Source organism: Myotis myotis, unplaced genomic scaffold (assembly GCF_014108235.1).
Source record: "Myotis myotis isolate mMyoMyo1 unplaced genomic scaffold, mMyoMyo1.p scaffold_m19_p_7, whole genome shotgun sequence".
Classification (NCBI taxonomy): Eukaryota; Metazoa; Chordata; class Mammalia; order Chiroptera; family Vespertilionidae; genus Myotis; species Myotis myotis.
In genome coordinates, this window is record NW_023416379.1 from 10022817 (window position 1) to 10041351 (window position 18535).

Genomic DNA, 18535 nt, shown 5'->3' on the forward strand with positions numbered 1-18535 from the left:
ATGGTGGGCTTTCTCCGTCCTGCCTCACCCAACCCTGTTGACTAATATTTAGGTTAAGTCGAGTCCGAGTTCCCGGTGGTAGAGCCTGAATCATCGTAATAGGAGCACCGGAGGGCAAAGGCTCTCTTTAACCCGAGTTCTCCAGCCTCTGGCTTTGTGACAAGTACATCAGCGTTTGGTTCGCAGAGACTTTTGAGGTCCTAAAGCACAAATTCAGAGAGTGGAAGAATACCGTGACATATGGGTGTACGGGGGCGGGGGGGGGGGTGGGGGGTGGAGAATGCTTTACTTATTAGAACAATGTACATGGTTAAAAATGCCACAGTATCCTATGTCGAATGTGTTACTCTCCCAACACAAGGTGCGTTTTCAGCAAATTAAGCCTCACAAATTCTACCGTTAGACTAGACACCAGCTTTATAGCTGTCAGCTGCACAAGACGATGAGCCAGACGATAAGCGAGAACCCTACAGGGAACTTGCTGGCACCTAATCAGAACCGAGACTGACAGCATCCAGTCATCATTTAGCCCAATAAATTTTTAAGGAAGAAAAAGCTATGTCAAGACATTTATGCTATTGCGTCAGCAATTTTCAAATTCTAATTCTCACGAGGTTTTGTCATATGTGATACTCAGTCTCTCCCAATCCGAAATATACATTGCCCACTTTCTGGGATTCTATGACCATAAATGAAACCACACTCAAAACAGTGTTCTTTACTTCAGTAATAGGAATAAAATCGTCAGTTTGGGACTAACAGTTATCCATTTCATCTGATTTCCTGATGGTCTTCCATTTAAAACAAAACAAAACCAGTCTCAATCCTCAATGAGACCTGGTATCTCTCTAAAGCTGACAACCAACACACCATTATGAATATTGTATAAAGGAGATTTTTTTTAAAAAAAAGATGATCTAGCCGAAACCGGTTTGGCTCAGTGGATAGAGCGTCGGCCTGCGGACTGAAAGGTCCCGGGTTCGATTCCGGTCAAGGGCATGTACCTTGGTTGCGGGCACATCCCCAGTAGGAGGTATGCAGAAGGCGGCTGATCGATGTTTCTCTCTCATTGATGTTTCTAACTCTCTATCTCTCTCCCTTCCTCTCTGTAAAAAATCAATAAAATATATTTAAAAAAAAAAAAAAAGATGATCTACGTTCCAATTGGGGATCTGCATCAAAAGAAAACTAGCAACAAAGGGTAAAATTTAAGTGCTATTAGTGGTCTAAATATAAAGTTCTCTTTTGTTTAGATAGATCATGGGCTAATCAGGAAAAGATATGGGAAGGAACTGGTCCTGGAAAGATGGGTAGGATTCTGAGAAGAGAGGAATAAGAGGGTATTAAAGGTGTAAACAAAAGCATGAGGGAACCTACAACACGGACTTCTGGGCATCAACGCTACCCATCACCTCATTCTTAATTGTATTCATAAATGACTTGAAGGTTACACAACTAGGCAATGGTCGTCAAAATTAGAACTGGAGTCTTCAGAATTCCAACTGTAGACATTGACAGTGTGCGCTAACAACTTTGAAGCGAAGGATTTATTTGGGAAACAAAGAGGGAGAGGTTTAGAATAAGAAGTTGGTGTGTAATGGGATGTACTTTCGTGAGAATTTAAGGATTTGGACTCTTCTCCATGCACCGTGAAATGTAAAACTGAATGCTCAGGCGTAGCTACCAGGTGGTTTCTCTTACTTGATTTTGTTTTGTGTCTGCTCTTAAATCTGTTTTACATTGCGCAATTTTTGCACAACTGCATTGAGTCAGTGTTCCTACCTGACTTTGCAGATTAGGAGCAGATCGTGCCGTACTAGGACCTGCCCATAAACTCTTCCCGGAGGGAGGGAGGGCGGGCGGTGCGCGCCCGGCGGCGGAAGAGAATTGGCCCTCCGCAGCCACCGTCAGGCCCGCCCAATCAGGGCTCCGCGGGAAGAGGCGGGCTGGAGTGGCGCGCGCTGCGCTGCTGGCTGTATTGCGGGGGCTTCGGCATGGAGGAAATTTATGCCAAGTTCGTGTCTCAGAAAATCAGCAAAACCCGCTGGCGACCGGTACCTTCGGGGAGTTTGCAGACCGCGGAGACCTTCGCTACGGGCTCTTGGGACAACGAGGTAGCGCACCCCCGGGCCAGGGAGCCCCCGCCGCAGCCGCGAATTCTCTCGCCTTCCAGATCCCGTCGCCTTTCTCCGGTCCCCGAGTCCCCGTCTCGGGCTCGGAACCATCGATGGTGTGCTCAGACTTCCCTCGTTATTCTGAGCTGCTTTTAAAGCAAGATTGCTGGGAGGCAATGCAGGTTTACATTTCCGAGAGCTAAACGTATACGTCTCCAGATAAAACTTTCTGCTTTGCAGGAAAATCGTGTTTTATTGTGGTCTATTGGCGATTTGGGGAACTTGGACTCTGATGGAGGGTTTGAAGGAGACCACCAGGTGTTGTGCGGTACCAGGCACTACGGTGACGTTATGGATTTACAAGTAAGTCTGTGTGGTATCCAACAGCGAAGTGTTTAAAAGCGGAGAGGGATTCATTTAGAGATGCAAAGGGCCTTAAAGTGTGTCTCGCCTCACCCCGGTTCACAGCAAACTGAATTCTCGATCAGTTATGGTTCGCGAGCATGTAGCCTACTGGATGACAGAATCAGGACTGCGGCAGGGGATGTGGATTTAATCTTAGTTTTTCATCTTGAGCTTTAAAAAAAAATTGACTGACTATCTTCTGTGTGCCAAGCACTGTCTTGGGAATTGCACATAAGTTAATTCTCATTGCTTGCTTGTGAATCAAGTATTGTTATCCTTTTTATCAAGGAGAAAACTGACACGAAGATCTTTTGAGCACATGCTATATGAGAAATGCTCTGAAAGAATTTAATTGTTTTTGCCCTTTGAATTCTCACAGCCCCCTAAGTGGGGATTAGTTCTCCCCTCGTAAAGGTGTACCTGAGCTCAGAAAGTTTAACTTGGCTAAGGTCTCGAGGCAATTATTAAGCGGTGGGATGGAATTAAGTGTTCAAATCCTGGGTCTGCCTGACTTTAAGTCCCTGCGTTTTCTTCTATAGAAGGTTGCCTAAAGCTTTATGGTAGTGGTCCAAAATTAATTAAATCAATTATAGATTAATGAGTTTAGGGAAATAGTTTATTTTTTCTTCACAAAAATACTTTTATTTGAATAGGAGTTTTGACTTTCAGATTTAGAAAGTCACATTTTATTTGCTTAGCATTTACAGGATCTTTGCATTTTAAAGTTGTCATCACTGCTAATTAAGTTAAACAAATGAGCTTCCTCCCTATTGATATTTCTGAATCTATTAACAAGCAGGAATTTTCTACTTAGTTTTTGGACCAGGAAAGAATCGTAGCTGCTTCGTCAACAGGATGTGTTACAGTTTTCCTTCACCATCCCAACAACCAGGTAAAGAAATGCTGTTTGAAAACTGAATTTGTATTTTATTTATTTTTAGGAAGGCTTAAAGAAGGCTGTACTTAATAATGACACAAATAATAAGATTTTATAATCTCAAAACATGCAGGAGAAAAATTGTTACATTACCCATCTTTTAGTAGGTTAATTCTAGAGCTATGTTTGTGTGAACTTTTATTGAAATTGGATAGTCTTAAATTCTGTTCGTTTGTATCTAACAATATAGTATCTGGCAAGTGATTTTTCTGTAATTCTCTCTCTTAAGTTCTTACTCTGGACTTTAAAGAAAGAACCTTCTAGCTCAGGTATCATGAAAGAGAACAGGAACAGCCACTTTGCTTCAATGGCTAGAATCTCCGTTTTAATTAGAAGAGAGGATATGCTGTATGAAGACTTGACATTTTTTTTCCTTTCCCCCCCTTTTTTAAAATAGAATTTATTGGGGTGACATTGGTTAATAAAATTGTACGGGTTTCAGCGGTATAGTTCTGCAGTACATCGTTTGTACATTGTATTGTGTGTTCATTGCCCCAAGCCAAGTCTCCTTCCATCACCACTGACATTTTATCGATGTCTTTCTTGTGTACTAAAGCCCAAGAGTGCTGATCTTCACTGCATAGTGGTGAGGGCAGTCCTTTACAATGGCTTCACTTGTAGTAACAGTTTTAAGTTCCTGGAAGAGAGTGCTTATTTAGATTTTGGAATTAATAAAGGTCACTTTCCTTTTAAGCATGCCTAGTAAGTGTAAGACCAAGCTCTTACTGTTTTCCTTAATGGAATCATTTAGAAAGCTCTATAGAGATTTATTTCTTAGGCTAATGCCTAAATAATTTAAAGTTGCTTTGCCCAGCAGGTGTGGCTCAGTGGTTGAGCTTTGACTTATGAACCAGGAGGTCACAGTTCCATTCCTGGTCAGGCCACCTGCCCAGGTTGTGGGCTCGATCCCCAGTAGGGGACGTGCAGGAGGCAGCGGATCAGTGATTCTCATAATTGATGTTTCTATTTCTCACTTCCTCTCTGAAATCAATAAAAGTAAAGTAAAAAAAAAATTTTAAATTGCTTTTGAACACACTACTACCAGATACCTAAACACCATTTCTTTAGTTTGAGAAAAGATTGGGATATTTTTGGACAGTGTTCCTTTAGAATCTAATCCATTGTATACAGAGCTTTGATGGAAGTAGGTTCTAGACTTTCGTATTTGGAAATACAAAGGAAAAAGGAGAGAGTTATTTCCTAGAAAGGTGTGAGAAAATTTTAAAACACTCAGTTGGGGAAAAGTGCTAGTTTTTTAGAACTTCACTTTGGTTGATTATATCTTCATTTCTGACTCCTAGACTCTGTCAGCCAGCCAGCAGTGGACAGCAGCTCACTACCACACGGGTCCAGGCAGCCCTTCCGGTAGCAGTGCACCATGCACAGGTGTCGTGTGCAACAGCCCAGAGATTGTCACAGTTGGAGAAGATGGTCGAATAAATCTCTTCAGAGTTGATCACAAGGAAGCTGTGAGAACTATAGGTAAGAAAAATTGAGCACCCATCTTGTGCTAAGTAGGTACAGTGCTAGGTGTTTCAGGGATATAGAAATGTACAAAGCAGAACCCCTTTATCAGGATATTTGGCTGGAGTGGGTTATTGGATAAAGAATTGAGGGGCAGGTGGCAGTTAATTTAATCAAGGTTATAGACCATAAATAACTAAAAGATGGCACACCAGACAAAGGGAATAGTGAGGAGGCAGGATAGGGCCATTTAGAGAATGACAGAAAGAGTGTTTTGACCTTATATGTTTATATAGGAGAGGTGAGAGAGAGAGCAAGGAAGGTAAAGTGTGACCAGGTTGTGAAGAGTCTAATGCATAGTCATTGAGGTTACATTTTGTTGGATGGACAGTAAGGAGCTGGTGGAAATGTTTGAGTAAGCTGGTGATATACTCCCTGTTGTGCTTTAGAAGGGTTATTCTAGTGTAGTAGTTCTCTGTTTCACAAAGACTTGCCTGAGGAGATTTTTAATAGCCCACCAACCTAGACCTGAATCAGAACGTCTATGGATTGTGCTCATGAATCAGTGTTTTATGTAGTTTATGATCAATTTTAGTTCTGAGAAGCACCACTTGTTTAAGGACCATTGCCTGGTGGCAGTTGGGAGGAGTGTGACAAAGTTTTTAAGTATATACTATGTTTTATGGTTTAAGCTTAAATACTGTAGGAAGAAGGAAAGGACCGTATAACAAAGAAGAAGGACTTCACAGAGATGAGAATTAGTTGATAAGGAAAGATGAATTTGAGTCAGCAGAATAAGACTGTACATTTTTTATAGAAATTAAACTGTGACCTATTTAAAATTTCACTTGACCTATGTAATAGTTCCATAAAAAGAATGCTGTTTAAAAATTAGAAAAATAATAATTTTTAAAAAAGAACATGATTTAAGATTTTCATGGCACAGGGGGACCCATTAACACACACTGCTGTTTTCTTAATTTGTAGACAATGCAGATAGCAGTACACTGCATGCTGTAACCTTCCTTCGAACTCCTGAGATTCTTACAGTAAATTCAATTGGACAATTAAAAATATGGGATTTCAGACAACAAGGAAATGAGCCCTCTCAAATATTATCACTGTAAGTTTTGATTTGTAATTTCAGTAGTGTAATGAAAAATTAATTTGCTCAGTCATTTATAGCAATTGACTTTAAACCATATTGCATTTTAAGAGAATAATTCCTATTTAAATTTGATAAAAAAAGTATAATTTGATGGGTTTGATACTGCCATGCTGCATTTAGTAGGTATTTGCTATCTTGATTCAGAGTCTTTATCTCCTTGAAGTTTGTATTATTTAATGGGGAATTTATTTTTGCTCATCAAATGATTCTATTAGCCGTGAGTATAACACTCTAGCTATGACTGGGAGAAAAATAAAATCCCAGGTTTTTGTTTTCTTTTCATCTTCACCTGAGGATATGTATTTTATTGATTTGAGAGAGAGAGAGAAATGAACATCAGTGTGAGAGAAAAACATTGATTAGTTGCCTCCCGTACTCATCCTGACCCAGGGATTGAGCCCCAAACCTGGGTATGTGCCCTGACTGGGACTCAAACCCGAGACTGTTTGGTGTACAAGAGGACTTCACCCAACTGTACCACACAGGCCTATGCTCTAATGTTTTTTAAAAGCCAAGAAATGGAAATGTGTTTTGCACATCCTGCCACCAGATTATCTTGCTCCCTATGCCTCCCAAATTGAAGAGAGAATGAATAACTTTGGCCTTAAACATCCCCTCCCCCAATTTCTAATATTTAAAAAAATACTTATTTATTTGGTCAATCCTCACCTGAGGATATTTTTCCATTGATTTTTTAGAGAGAGGGAAAGACAGACAGAAACATCAATTGGTTGCCTCTTGCACATGTCTTCACCAGGGCATGGGCCAGGGAGAAGCCTGCAACCAAGGTCCGTGCCCTTGACTGGAATCGAACCCGGGACCCTTTGGTTGGCAGGCTGACTCTCTATCCACTGAGTTGAACAGGCTAGGGCAGAAGTATATTTAATGTAGTCAGTTTTGGGACATGATTTAAATTCAGCCAGCAGATGTAGCCACAAAATTATCATTTAGTTACTAGAATGAAACATGTTTCATGGGTTACACAAAGTAAGTATCCTTTACAACATTTGATTTTATTGTATCTCCCATAAAAGGACTGGTGACCGAGTGCCACTCCACTGTGTTGATAGACATCCCAACCAGCAGCATGTTGTAGCTACTGGGGGCCAGGATGGAATGTTGAGTATTTGGGATGTTAGACAAGGTACTATGCCTGTGTCTCTGCTGAAGGCTCATGAAGCTGAAAGTAAGTGTTATGAGATACGTAGTTTTTGTTGGGTGAGTTATATGATACACTGTAATGGTACACATGGATTGTCTTGCATCATAGCTTTTGGCTGAATTGTATAAATATGTAATAATTAACTTATCTCTTTTTATTTGACATTTAAGTTCTTTAATATGTTTCATTTTCTATCCAAAACCACAGTGATTCACCTGCTTTTGTTCACCCTTATGTACTTATTTTCTTTTGATAATTTTTTTAAAGTATGTTTTTATTGATTTTATTTTAATTTTTTGTTAATCCTCATGCAAGGATATTTTTCCCATTGATTTTTTAGACAGAGTGGAAGGGAGGGGCAGAAACATAATGTTTAATTGTGGTAACTGTCAGAATGAAAATTGATGGGGGTTTTTTAGGCTGAATAGAAACGTTTTTAATCCTTACCCAAGGGTATGTTTTATTGATTTTACAGAGAGAAAGGGAGGGGGAGAGAGAGAGAAACCTCAATATGAGAGGGAAACATTGATCAGTTGCCTCCCTTACGCACCCTGACTGGGAATCGAACCTGCAACCTTTTTGGTGTATGGGACTATGCTCCAGTCATCTGTATTAATGCTTGAATAAAAGTAGGAAAGGACATGTTATACTAGTAGTGCAACTTCTGTTTAATAAGTTTCACCTTATTACCTTGGAAAGATAAATGACTTTTGAGATTATATTTAAGATAAAGCAGATAAAAGAATAGGAAAGTTTTTGCCTCTTCCATTTATAGTTGTGCCCAAGAAAATAAATGAATAATAAGGAATAAAGGTATGCCCTCATAGAGTCTGATGTTGGCTAACACAGTGGTAGTAGAATTACAAATTTTCAGATCTTTTCTTACCAGTCCCTTTTTAACTGCTGTTTAACTTACCAGGCCCTTTTAACTTAGCCCCTTTTAAACTATATTGTTAGGCAGTAAACATACAAATGTAGTGTATTGATTACCTCGAATTCATCCCGACTCTTTGCTAGAAAGAGATGTTTTATGGAGCTTTGTTTTCTAATTTGAAAATAAATAAATACTTAAGAATCTATATTTGGTGCTCACTTTGGTAGCACATACACTAAAATTGGAACGATACAGAGAAGATTAGCATGGCCCTGAGCAAGGATGACATGCAAATTCGTGAAGTGTTCCTTTTTTTTTAACAAAAGAAAAAGAATCTGTATTTGGGCATTTGTTTGTGGCTCTATGGGTTGTTTTGTTTCACTTTGTTTTAATGAAGCAGTATTAATGCACTTTATACAGGGACTCACCCAGAACACATTCCTTTCCTGCTAAGGAAGGTGACCTTTTTATGGTTTGTGACATGATGTTTAATTGTGGTAAATGTCAGAATGAAAATTACCAGCTTGCAAACACGTGCCTTGCACTTTTTATGTTACACCTCAGGCACTTTCTATGCTGCCTTTTTTTTCTTTTTCTTTTTAAATTTTGTATATATGTTGCCTTTTTAGGGTTACCTGGCCCAGAATCACAAAACCCTTGTCCACAGACTACCTGTTTTATCTGCATGCTGCAGAGAACTTCATAAGGCACCCTGGCCAGACATTGGCTCCCAGATGTCTATGGGCACACAATGTTCTCATAAAGTTTAGAGCTTGAGGAGTCCTCAATCCCAACTTGGCTTCTTAAAAGCCTTCCATCTGAAACTGGACCCCAGATTCTTAGAGCATTTCCAGGTTTTGGTTTTCTGGGAGCTAGTAGCTATTTCTGTGATACAGAAGAAAAGTGTTCAGTCCTGGCATGTGCCAAATTGGACTCTGCCTCTTTGAATTTCATTTGTATATTACTTTTATGGTCTTTTCTCTCAGTCTTTCTAGTAAAATAACCTGCATATGTTAATGACACAGGAACTGAAAGTAAGAGAACCTAAACTAATTTTTAGAAAAAAATTTTCAGAAGTATTCCATTGCCATACTTTTACATTTAAAAAAATGTAATAGGTCAAATAATTAGCATTTATTTTCATTCTTTTGCTGGCCCAGTACACATGTAGATTTACTTGACTTCTTTATCCTCTCTGTAGTATGAAGAGTTATAGTATAGCTTAATTCTGAAGCCTTTGATTTTTTTCAGACTTGGGGTTCGAAGGTGTGTGATGGAGGTTAATGGAAGATGATGCCTACAGATAGGGCTTTAATGTTTGTTTAATCTGCACAGCATAAGCTTCTTGGTTCTTATCTTCTAGTGTGGGAAGTTCACTTTCACCCATCCAACCCAGATCACCTATTTACCTGTTCTGAAGATGGATCCCTGTGGCATTGGGATGCCTCCACAGATGTGCCTGAAAAATCGTCACTCTTTCACCAGGGTAAAAAGTTTTGTTTTCGTTTTTTTTGTTTATTCTCACTCAAGGATATTTTTTCCCATTGATTTTTAGAGAGAGTGGAAGTAGGGGGTGGAGGGAGGGGAGAGAATCATCACTGTGAAAGAGACACATTGATTGGTTGCCTCCCACACTCGCCCCGACTGGGACCAGAGATCCAACCCTGAAACCCAGGTACATGCACTTGACCAGGAATGGGAAGTGGGGGCGGGGGGCGATGCTCTAACCAATAAGTAACACCAGCCAGGACAGGTTTTATTGGCTTTAGAGAGAGAGAGAGGGAGGGAAGGAGAAAGAGAGAGGGGGTTGAGGGAGAGAAAGAAACACTGATGTGAAAAAGAAACATGGATTTGTTCCCTCCACCTAGTCCTGGGATGGAACCTGTGACCTCTCGGTGTATGGGAAGATGCTCACCAATTGAGCCACACCAGTCAGGGTCACTGTGGCTATTGTATGGAAAATGGACTATGAGGAGAGGGATGGTAAAAGTAGAGGCAGGGAGCCGAAACCGGTTTGGCTCAGTGGATAGAGCGTTGGCCTGCGGACTGAAAGGTCCCAGGTTCGATTCCGGTCAAGGGCATGTACCTGGGTTGCAGGCACATCCCCAGTAGGAGATGTGCAGGAGGCAGCTGATCGATGTTTCTCTCTCATCGATGTTTCTAACTCTATCTCTCTCTCCCTTCCTCTCTGTAAAAAATCAATAAAATATATTAAAAAAAAAAAAAAAAAGTAGAGGCAGGGAGACCAGGTAGGAGATTTATCACAGTGATTCTAATAACGTTAATTTCTTTTTCTTTTTCTTTTTTTTTTAAATATATTTTATTGATTTTTTACAGAGAGGAAGGGAGAGAGATAGTTAGAAACATCGATGAGAGAGAAACATCGATCAGCTGCCTCCGGCACATCTCCTACTGGGGATGTGCCTGCAACCCAGGTACATGCCCTTGACCGGAATCGAACCTGGGACCTTTCAGTCCGCGGGCCAATGCTCTATCTACTGAGCCAAACTGGTTTTGGCCTAATAATGTTAATTTCACAGTATTCAAATGTGATGTAAAATATAGGAGCAGTAAAAGACGAAAAACCAAGGGGAAATCTAAAACTTCTCCAGAAAACAATGTGGAGAAGTATGGATTGTGTAAATCATGTAGTGTTGGTTTTTTGTTTGTTTGTTTTAAATTTATCTTTATTATTAAAAGTATAATAGCCCTAGCCGGTTTGGCTCAGTGGATAGAGCGTCGGGCTGTGGACTGAAGGGTCTCAGGTTTGATTCCGGTCAAGGGCATGTACCTTGGTTGCAGGTACATCCCCAGTAGGGGGTGTGCAGGAGGCAGCTGATCGAAGTTTCTCTCTCATTGATGTTTCTAACTCTCTATCCCTCTCCCTTCCTCTCTGTAAAAAATCAATAAAACATATTTTTTAAAAAAAGTATAACAGATTGTCTGCCCCCTCTCACCCCCCCATCAACCCCTTCCACCCTCCTCCCAACATGTAGCATGTTTGTGCTAACTTTATTTATGGAGAAAAATAACTTTAAGGATTAACTAAGCACTTGGTTTTTACTTCTTCCTCTGCCCCCATTATCTAACATTTGAAATTTCACTGTTTGAAGAACCTTTGTTAGGCTAGAAATAAAATTATTTACTATATTCTGTGTCTAGTATTGCAGGGCACAGTATTAGACACTGTGAAAGGGTAAAACAAATATAATCTGTGCAAACTATTAAAAATACTTACAGAGAAAGGAGCATGAAAAGTTAAATCAAATATTATAACTAGGAAATTGGTGGTGTACATACAGTGCTGAGGGTTCCTGGAAGGAAGAGAGAAGCATGAACTAGTGTTGCTTTCAAAAGCTTAGAGAAGGAAGTTGACTGAGCTTTCAAGAATCAGCACGATTATGCTGGCCGGTGGTTCAGTGGTTGAGTGTCGACCTATGAACCAGGGTTTGATTCCTGGTCAGGACACATGCCCACGTTGCAGGCTTGATCCCCAGTGTGGGCTGTACAGGAGGCAGCCGATCAATGATTCTCTCTTACCATTGATGTTTCTATCCCTCTCTCCCTCTCCCATCCTCTCTGAAATCAATAAAAATATATTTTAAAAATAATTTTAAAACATTTTACTAGTCATTAAGCTTGAAGACACCAGGGACTTAGCCTTGTATCCCCCACGTTAAGCACAGGGCCTGGCACACAGTTACTCTGCCACATTTTGAATAAATGAAATCTGTCTGTATTTGATTTGGCAAAAAGTTGAAAGAAAATTTCAAATAATGGCTTAAACTGAAATATACTGCTTCACTTCTATATTAAATACAGAGCACTGTTAGAGATAAAAGTTTATAATCTGGTAGTGTTCTAAAATTCTGCTTTTAAGATAAATTACCTAAAATAAAGGGTAAAAGAAAGCTAAAGCAAGTTGACTATATTTTATTTTTTTCTTTATTTATTCTACATTTCTTCTGACCATTTTGCTACATTTCTGACACTTCCCATTAAAGAATGAACAGAAAGACAGGGTCAGCATAAATCTTTGCCTGTAGTTTGATGTCCATATTATCCCAGGGAAATTTGAGTTTTAATGTCATGGAATAGGTCTTTGGTAAGAAATGGTGCTGTGTAATCATGAATAATCAAGCTGTTATTCTGAGAATTAAACAAGTTTAAGTCATCACCTTTAAAAAATATCAATAGAATTTTGGATGTTCACTAATGTAAAATTAGTCTTGAAATATTTCCCTCCTTTTTTTTTCCTCCCAGGAGGAAGAAATAGTACATTTTTGTCTCATAGCATTAGTAACCAGGCTAATGTTCACCAGTCTCTTATAAGCTCCTGGCTCAGCACTGATCCTGCGAGAGACCGGATTGAGATCACAAGCTTGCTTCCCAACAGGACTTTGTCTGTGAACAGTTTGGATGTTTTAGGTCCTTGTCTTGTTTGTGGAACCGATTCAGAAGCAATTTATGTTACTAGACAACTTTTTTCATGAAAATACTATAATTAATAAGATATCAGGTAAAAACATACAGATAGCCTTTCAAATTCCAACTTCTCTGCAAACTTTTATTAATGAAAAATGTGACGTTTGTAGTAAACTCATTAATGGCAATGCCCAGGTTTGGATTTTGTTAGCTGGATAGTCTTCTAACAGTTGCAGAATCTGTTAGGTGACTGATGGCACAGGAACGGGAACTTGTGGAAGAATGTCAGAGGGATCTTCGTGTTGATGAATACACTGCCTTCAGACACCCTCCTGGACAGCTCGTGGAAGCTGCTCTTCATGTCTGATGTGAGCTGTCAAATCACCAACGGGTTCCTGTCCTTGTTATCAACAGTATGTGGCATTAGCCAGTGTTAGCGTTTATTCTTTTTATTGCAAATGTTTTCTTCAATCCTTTCACATTTTATTTCTTTAATAATTTTAATAAACTTTTCCAGAAATAATTGAGTAGAACAAAAAACTGACAAATTTTTTTAAAGGGGAAATGTTTTGACAGGTTGCTTTAATAGACTATGTTTGAACAGAACTCTATCAGCTGCTTATACCCAACTTTATTTTTCTTGAAAAGGAAAAAGAAAATGCATTTTTTCTTAAGGATTTTTGCCTTTGTTTAGTTTTATAGTGTAGTCGAAAATTGCCAAACTGGACATTAGGCATTAAAATAGAATTTGACATTGATAAGTGAACCGATTTTGAAACTAACATTTGATAGGTAACATGTATGAGATTAGTGTGATAGTGTGGTAAGAGTAAAGAATTTTGCTGTCTTTATCCTTATTGGAAATGTTAATGATGACCTTCCATAGCGTTTTAAGACAGTAGTATGACATTGTCTTTCCATAATGTGTTAGATTAAATGCATTATTGAAGTGTGTTCATGTGCTTTATAATTCCAATAATAGTAATTATGGTAAAGTTTTGCTCTTCTCCCTCAATATTTTCAAAAAATTTTATGCCACCTTATCTCAGGGTTTTTTGGTTTTGTTTCTTTGTCAGTATTTAAAAATGGAATATGTATATGAATCTGCTTTTTTATATTTGGCTCAAAAATGTTTCATTAAAGATAATAAGTAACTGAATTCCAAATAATTAGAAGGAAAGAAAACGTTGCTGATAGGAATTTTTAATCTGTTTATAATGTTATTGCTGGGATCAATTTTTTAAAATTTCTGTTATTACAAAAGTAATTCATTACAGAAAAACAAATCTTAACTACTTATAACCTCAACTAATAGTCTTTTATATTTCTTTTATTCATCAGTATATATAATTTGTTTTGTGAAAATGAAATACATATTTGTAGATGCACATTCCCTACCAGTAAACACATGGGTTCAATCAAAAAACATAGCTATGAATTTTCCTTTGACTTTATGTTTCCATTTGTATGAATGTCATGCTGCAGCCTAAGCTACAGTGTCCCTTTTCACCCAGTACAAGCAACCTCCCATTACAGTTAGCAGGTTAACTTCCTTTTTAAAAGGAAATATATTTTTATTCATTTCAGAGAGGAAGGGAGAGGGAGAGAAAGATAGAAATATCAATGATAAGAGATCCATCGATCGGCTGCTTCCTGCACGCCCCCTACTGGAGATCAAGCCTACAACCTGGGTATGAGCCCTAGACCAGAATTGAACCAGGGATCCTTCAGTCCGCAGGCTGACACTCTATCCACTGAGCCAAACCAGCTAGGGCAGCAGGCTAACCTTGCTCTGGGTCGAAGACCCTAGCTAGCTCTTCGGTGGCACATTTTCCATGTACAGTAAATGGCATGCTTGTTGTGCCCCTGCTTTTACCTGTATTATCTGCTGCTGTAAAGTTTGAAGGTTTCATACATGTTAGCACTTTTGTCAGTTTCCAGCAGCAATGTATACAATTTCCCTGGGTCATTTTAGTGAATGATGGTAAAGGGAAGGAGCCAGACGTCTAGGCTTAAAATATTAGCTGGAACTGGAAACAGTTTTAAATTTCAAGCTTTGCTTTGCTTGGACTGGAAACAAAGAACAGGATAACAAGGACAGGAACCCATTGGTGATTTTTAAGTTTTAAGCTTTGCTTTGATTTAAGGGTATTTATAACCATATGTAAAAGAAAGTACATTTGAATAGTGTTACATTCGATACATTTAATAAGAAACAAGTTTTATGTAGTATAAATAAAACACTAATATGTGAATTTGCTCTTTGTCACTTACTGCCTTTCATGAAACTATGAAATGGTTTTTTTGAGGGCTGCAGGATCTCAGAGGTGGGAGGCACTTTAGGGCATCTCCAGCCTACATCTGATCGTCCCTCCCACAGCATTCCCAACAAATTCTCACCCATATATTTGAAAATACTCTGCAGCCTCTCACCATTTGGACAGCTCTATTAGATCCAGCCATGATGGCAGGGTTTTAGTATGTGAGTGGAACTCAAAACGGTCCTGTAAAGAAAAGGTAGAATAATGTTATTGTGGGTTAGCAAAATGATCATGTGAACCTGCTATGAGACAAAGCCCGCCACCAATTCATTTATTGAATTTGCATTATGTTGGGGTACTTAACCATAAGGTTTCACTAAATAAATGAGTTTTTCATATACTGAATTGAAATAGGCTTCCATTTGTCTTCTATCCTCAGGAGCCACAAAAATTTTAATTCCTCTCATATTCGAGTAGCTACATATTATAGCTACTTTAGGGTGAAACTTCTTAGTCTATCCCTTCATTGGTTTCTTGAGGGCAAGGTTCCCGTCCCAGCCTTTCTTGCCCTAGTTGGCTAGATCCTGCTTACTCTTCTGGACTCCTTTTAGGTGTCATTTTCTCAAGAAAGCCTTCCCTGACCTCTGACAGTGTGGGCTAAATTGGACTCTGTTTCTAAAGCCTGTGTGCAGAGCTTACATTGGGCTTAGAGCAGTGTGTTAAGCAGCCTTTCTCCCTCTACTGGGCCACACGCTTACAAGCAGAGCCCATGTGTGGGTGTCATATTGACAGCATTTAATACAATATCTGCTCCATAGTAAGCACTGCCTCAGTGCGAACGGAGCTAAATCCTAATCTTATCTTCCTTTTTACAAAAATACTCCCGTTTTCCAAGGCCAGCTTTAAAGTGAGACTTCTAAAATGAATACTTTTCCAGGGAGTGTCTGCCTCACTTGTGAATGGGATAGAAATCTTATCCTGATTTTGGGCACAGTACTCTTTTGTAATGCTGTGTTGAGTGTATTTGAGTAATTCTGACACTTGTTCAATTAGACTGCTGACTATTGGACTTAACCCTTAAGTTTTCACACAGGATATGCTTAAGCCATACTTCCCATATTGAGTTAATGCAGGTGGGTTTGGTCCTTACTGTAGGTCCATCCTTCGTGTTCTAAGAAGACACATTTTATTTCAATATAGGAAAGAATTAACAATCCCCTCGGAATCTTTTCTTGAGAAACAAATTATTTTCAGAATTGTTCAGCATGCTTTCTGTACTCTCATCCCATTAGTGAGGAAATAGGTTAAGTGGACCGAGGTGCTTCGGCCCACTCCTAGAGTCCTCTCAATCATCAGTGACACACGAATCACTAGTATTTGGCTACAGTCACTGAAATATTTATAAACCAACCTAATTTGTTGATATTCTGCCCCATTTCTCTTGTTCACAAGACTACTAGTATTTTGAGAAAACATCTGTGCTATAGCTATTCTATCAAAAAATTGGAATAATTGAAACATTCCTTGTCCTTTGTGAGTTATACTTCTGTTTCATAGTACTGTGGAAATATCCTTTCAATAATCCATTCTGCCCTAGCTGGTGTGGCTCAATGGATAGAGCATTGGCCTGTGGACTGAAGGGTCCCGGGTTCAACTCCTGGTCCAGGGTACATGCCTGGGTTGCGGGCTTGATCCTGAGGGGGCGTGGAGGAGGCAGCCAATCCATGATTTTCATCATGGATGTTTCTCTCTCCCCCTCTCCCTTCCTCTCTGAAATCAATGAAAAAATTCAACAATTATCCATTCTAGAATCTTGTCCAAGAAGTGTATAAGTTCACTATTATATAGTTTGTATCATTTAAGCTTATGGTTTCAGTGTGTTATCTCGCTCAATGAATTAGATGGTCTGAAGCAGTGCTCTTATTTTATAGATCTGAAACCTAGGGAGCTCCCAGACTATGACATGCAACTGTTTAGACTATTTCATTGGCCTCATTCTGAACCATGACTAATGTTTGGTGGCAATGTAGAACAACTAACAGCAACATCCTGGACTGCAGTCATCTTAGCATCAAAATAATTTCCAACATTTCACTAAAATAGAGGTGTACGTAGAGGGAAGAAGCCATGGAGGGATGGGCATGATGAGAAAGGAGAAAGACTAGAATTGATCACATAAATGTTTTTAATTAATTAAAAGTAAACATGTTCAATTCCAAAGTGTCATGACAACTTTGGGGGACAGTAGCTGACTAGCCTAACAAAGCCACCAGAAATGAATTCACTGTCAAAACAATTTTTGTGCAGGCCATGGATGTATGAAGGTAAACTGTAATTAATACTAGACTCTAAAATAATAGCCATAACAAATCCAAACAGCTTTTACCCCTGCACATAGTATGGAAAGAACTTAAATTTAAAAATCTCTTGCCGGAGAGGTCATACAAGCAATGATACCCTAGTAGCAATAAGCACACTCAGACCCCAGATTTGGTTTTTAATACCATTTTCCAATAAAAGGAACTAGGGCTACTTGGAGGGTTTGGAAATAATACAAGATAGTTTGCAGCATCTTGTAGTGCCAGAAAGTAAGGAAATTCTAAAATAACAAAAAATAATGGGAGTAGGTCAAAGGGACACAAAATCCAACTGGAAAAGTTCCCAATAGCCAAAGTTGAAACAATTGCTCAACAAAATAAAATACCCAAAATATAAAATATCCACGAGTCCACAATTCTATAAGTACATGCTTGAATAAACAAATGGGGGAGAAGAGACCAATCTGATCAGAATTCCAAATAATTTATACAGATTCTCTGTCCTCAAGGAGGCTGCTCATAATCTGGAGCCTTTCCCTAAGACTGAATTCCTAGGAGGACTGATGCTCTCAGGACCACAACTTAGTCTCCAGACTGCTTCCATGCCCAGTTCCTACGATCACCCAAATATGAAATTTGGCTCCTATTAAAAAATGAAAAAAAATTGCCACTTCCATGAAGCATTGAAGAGGTGAGTAAACTGGCTGGACCAAGGGTTTTCCATCACAGCAATGCAAAGACCTTCCAATGAAGGCCAGTATTGCCATTCCCAGACATCCAGCACCCCTTGTAAGCATCTTCCTGGTCTTTCACCTTCACCCCCACTCCCACCTGCAGTCTCAGCCACTTTTAATCTTACAGGTTCTCCCCGGATCTCTCCTCTCCTCTCCTCTTCTGTCCCCCTACTTCATAGCAGTCACTCTCCTAGTCTTAGAGCAATCCACCCAGCTCCGTGAATTATCGAGGAATTTTCCCAAAGACAGTAGCCTATGGAGATACTTGTCTTTATGCTCAGAGAGAATTGAGAAACTTAAGAAGTTCCATGGGTTGATGACAGAGGTGACAAAACTGTGGGTAGTACACGCTTCCAAACGCAGGCAGGCCTGTGAACACAGATTCATATAATGTGGAGGCTGAACGGGACCTAGAGATTATTTAGTCCCCAGTGGAAGAAAGTGAAAACTAGGATTATTGAGTGACCACCTTGGGTCAAATCCTCTACCTTGCACAAACTCTGTGTTGTGAAACATTGATTTTCTTTTTAAAAAATGTATTTTCATTTAATTCAGCGAGGAAGGGAGAGAGAAACATCAATGATGCTGTCTCCTGCACGCCCCCTACTGGGGATCAGCCTGCAACCCGGGCATGTGTCCTTGACTGGAATCCAAACTGGCTTTGGCTGGAACG

General features: G+C 39.4%; 1 protein-coding gene and 1 non-coding gene across 6 annotated transcripts; both read left to right on the top strand.

Annotated features, from left to right (window-relative positions):
• The first annotated feature begins 1900 nt into the window (after nucleotides 1-1900).
• On the top strand, nucleotides 1901-17774 carry NUP43 (nucleoporin 43). 5 transcript variants are annotated; one of them, XM_036318459.1, is made up of 9 exons: nucleotides 1901-2114; nucleotides 2355-2477; nucleotides 3334-3411; nucleotides 4758-4938; nucleotides 5908-6043; nucleotides 7123-7274; nucleotides 9488-9610; nucleotides 12388-12643; nucleotides 17638-17767. In XM_036318459.1, the coding sequence occupies exons 1-8, from the start codon at nucleotides 1995-1997 to the stop codon at nucleotides 12615-12617; spliced, it is 1143 nt and encodes a 380-aa protein (XP_036174352.1). In that variant the 5' UTR covers nucleotides 1901-1994; the 3' UTR covers nucleotides 12618-12643; nucleotides 17638-17767. The 5 variants fall into 5 exon arrangements, with proteins under 5 accessions (XP_036174352.1, XP_036174354.1, XP_036174353.1 ...); XM_036318461.1 differs by lacking the exon at nucleotides 12388-12643 and having other exon boundaries at nucleotides 1902-2114; nucleotides 17638-17774; XM_036318460.1 differs by lacking the exon at nucleotides 17638-17767 and having other exon boundaries at nucleotides 1902-2114; nucleotides 12388-13979.
• On the top strand, nucleotides 8336-8441 carry LOC118660941. Its single transcript, XR_004969104.1, has one exon. It is a non-coding gene; the product is annotated as a U6 spliceosomal RNA (small nuclear RNA).
• Nucleotides 17775-18535: the final 761 nt, after the last annotated feature.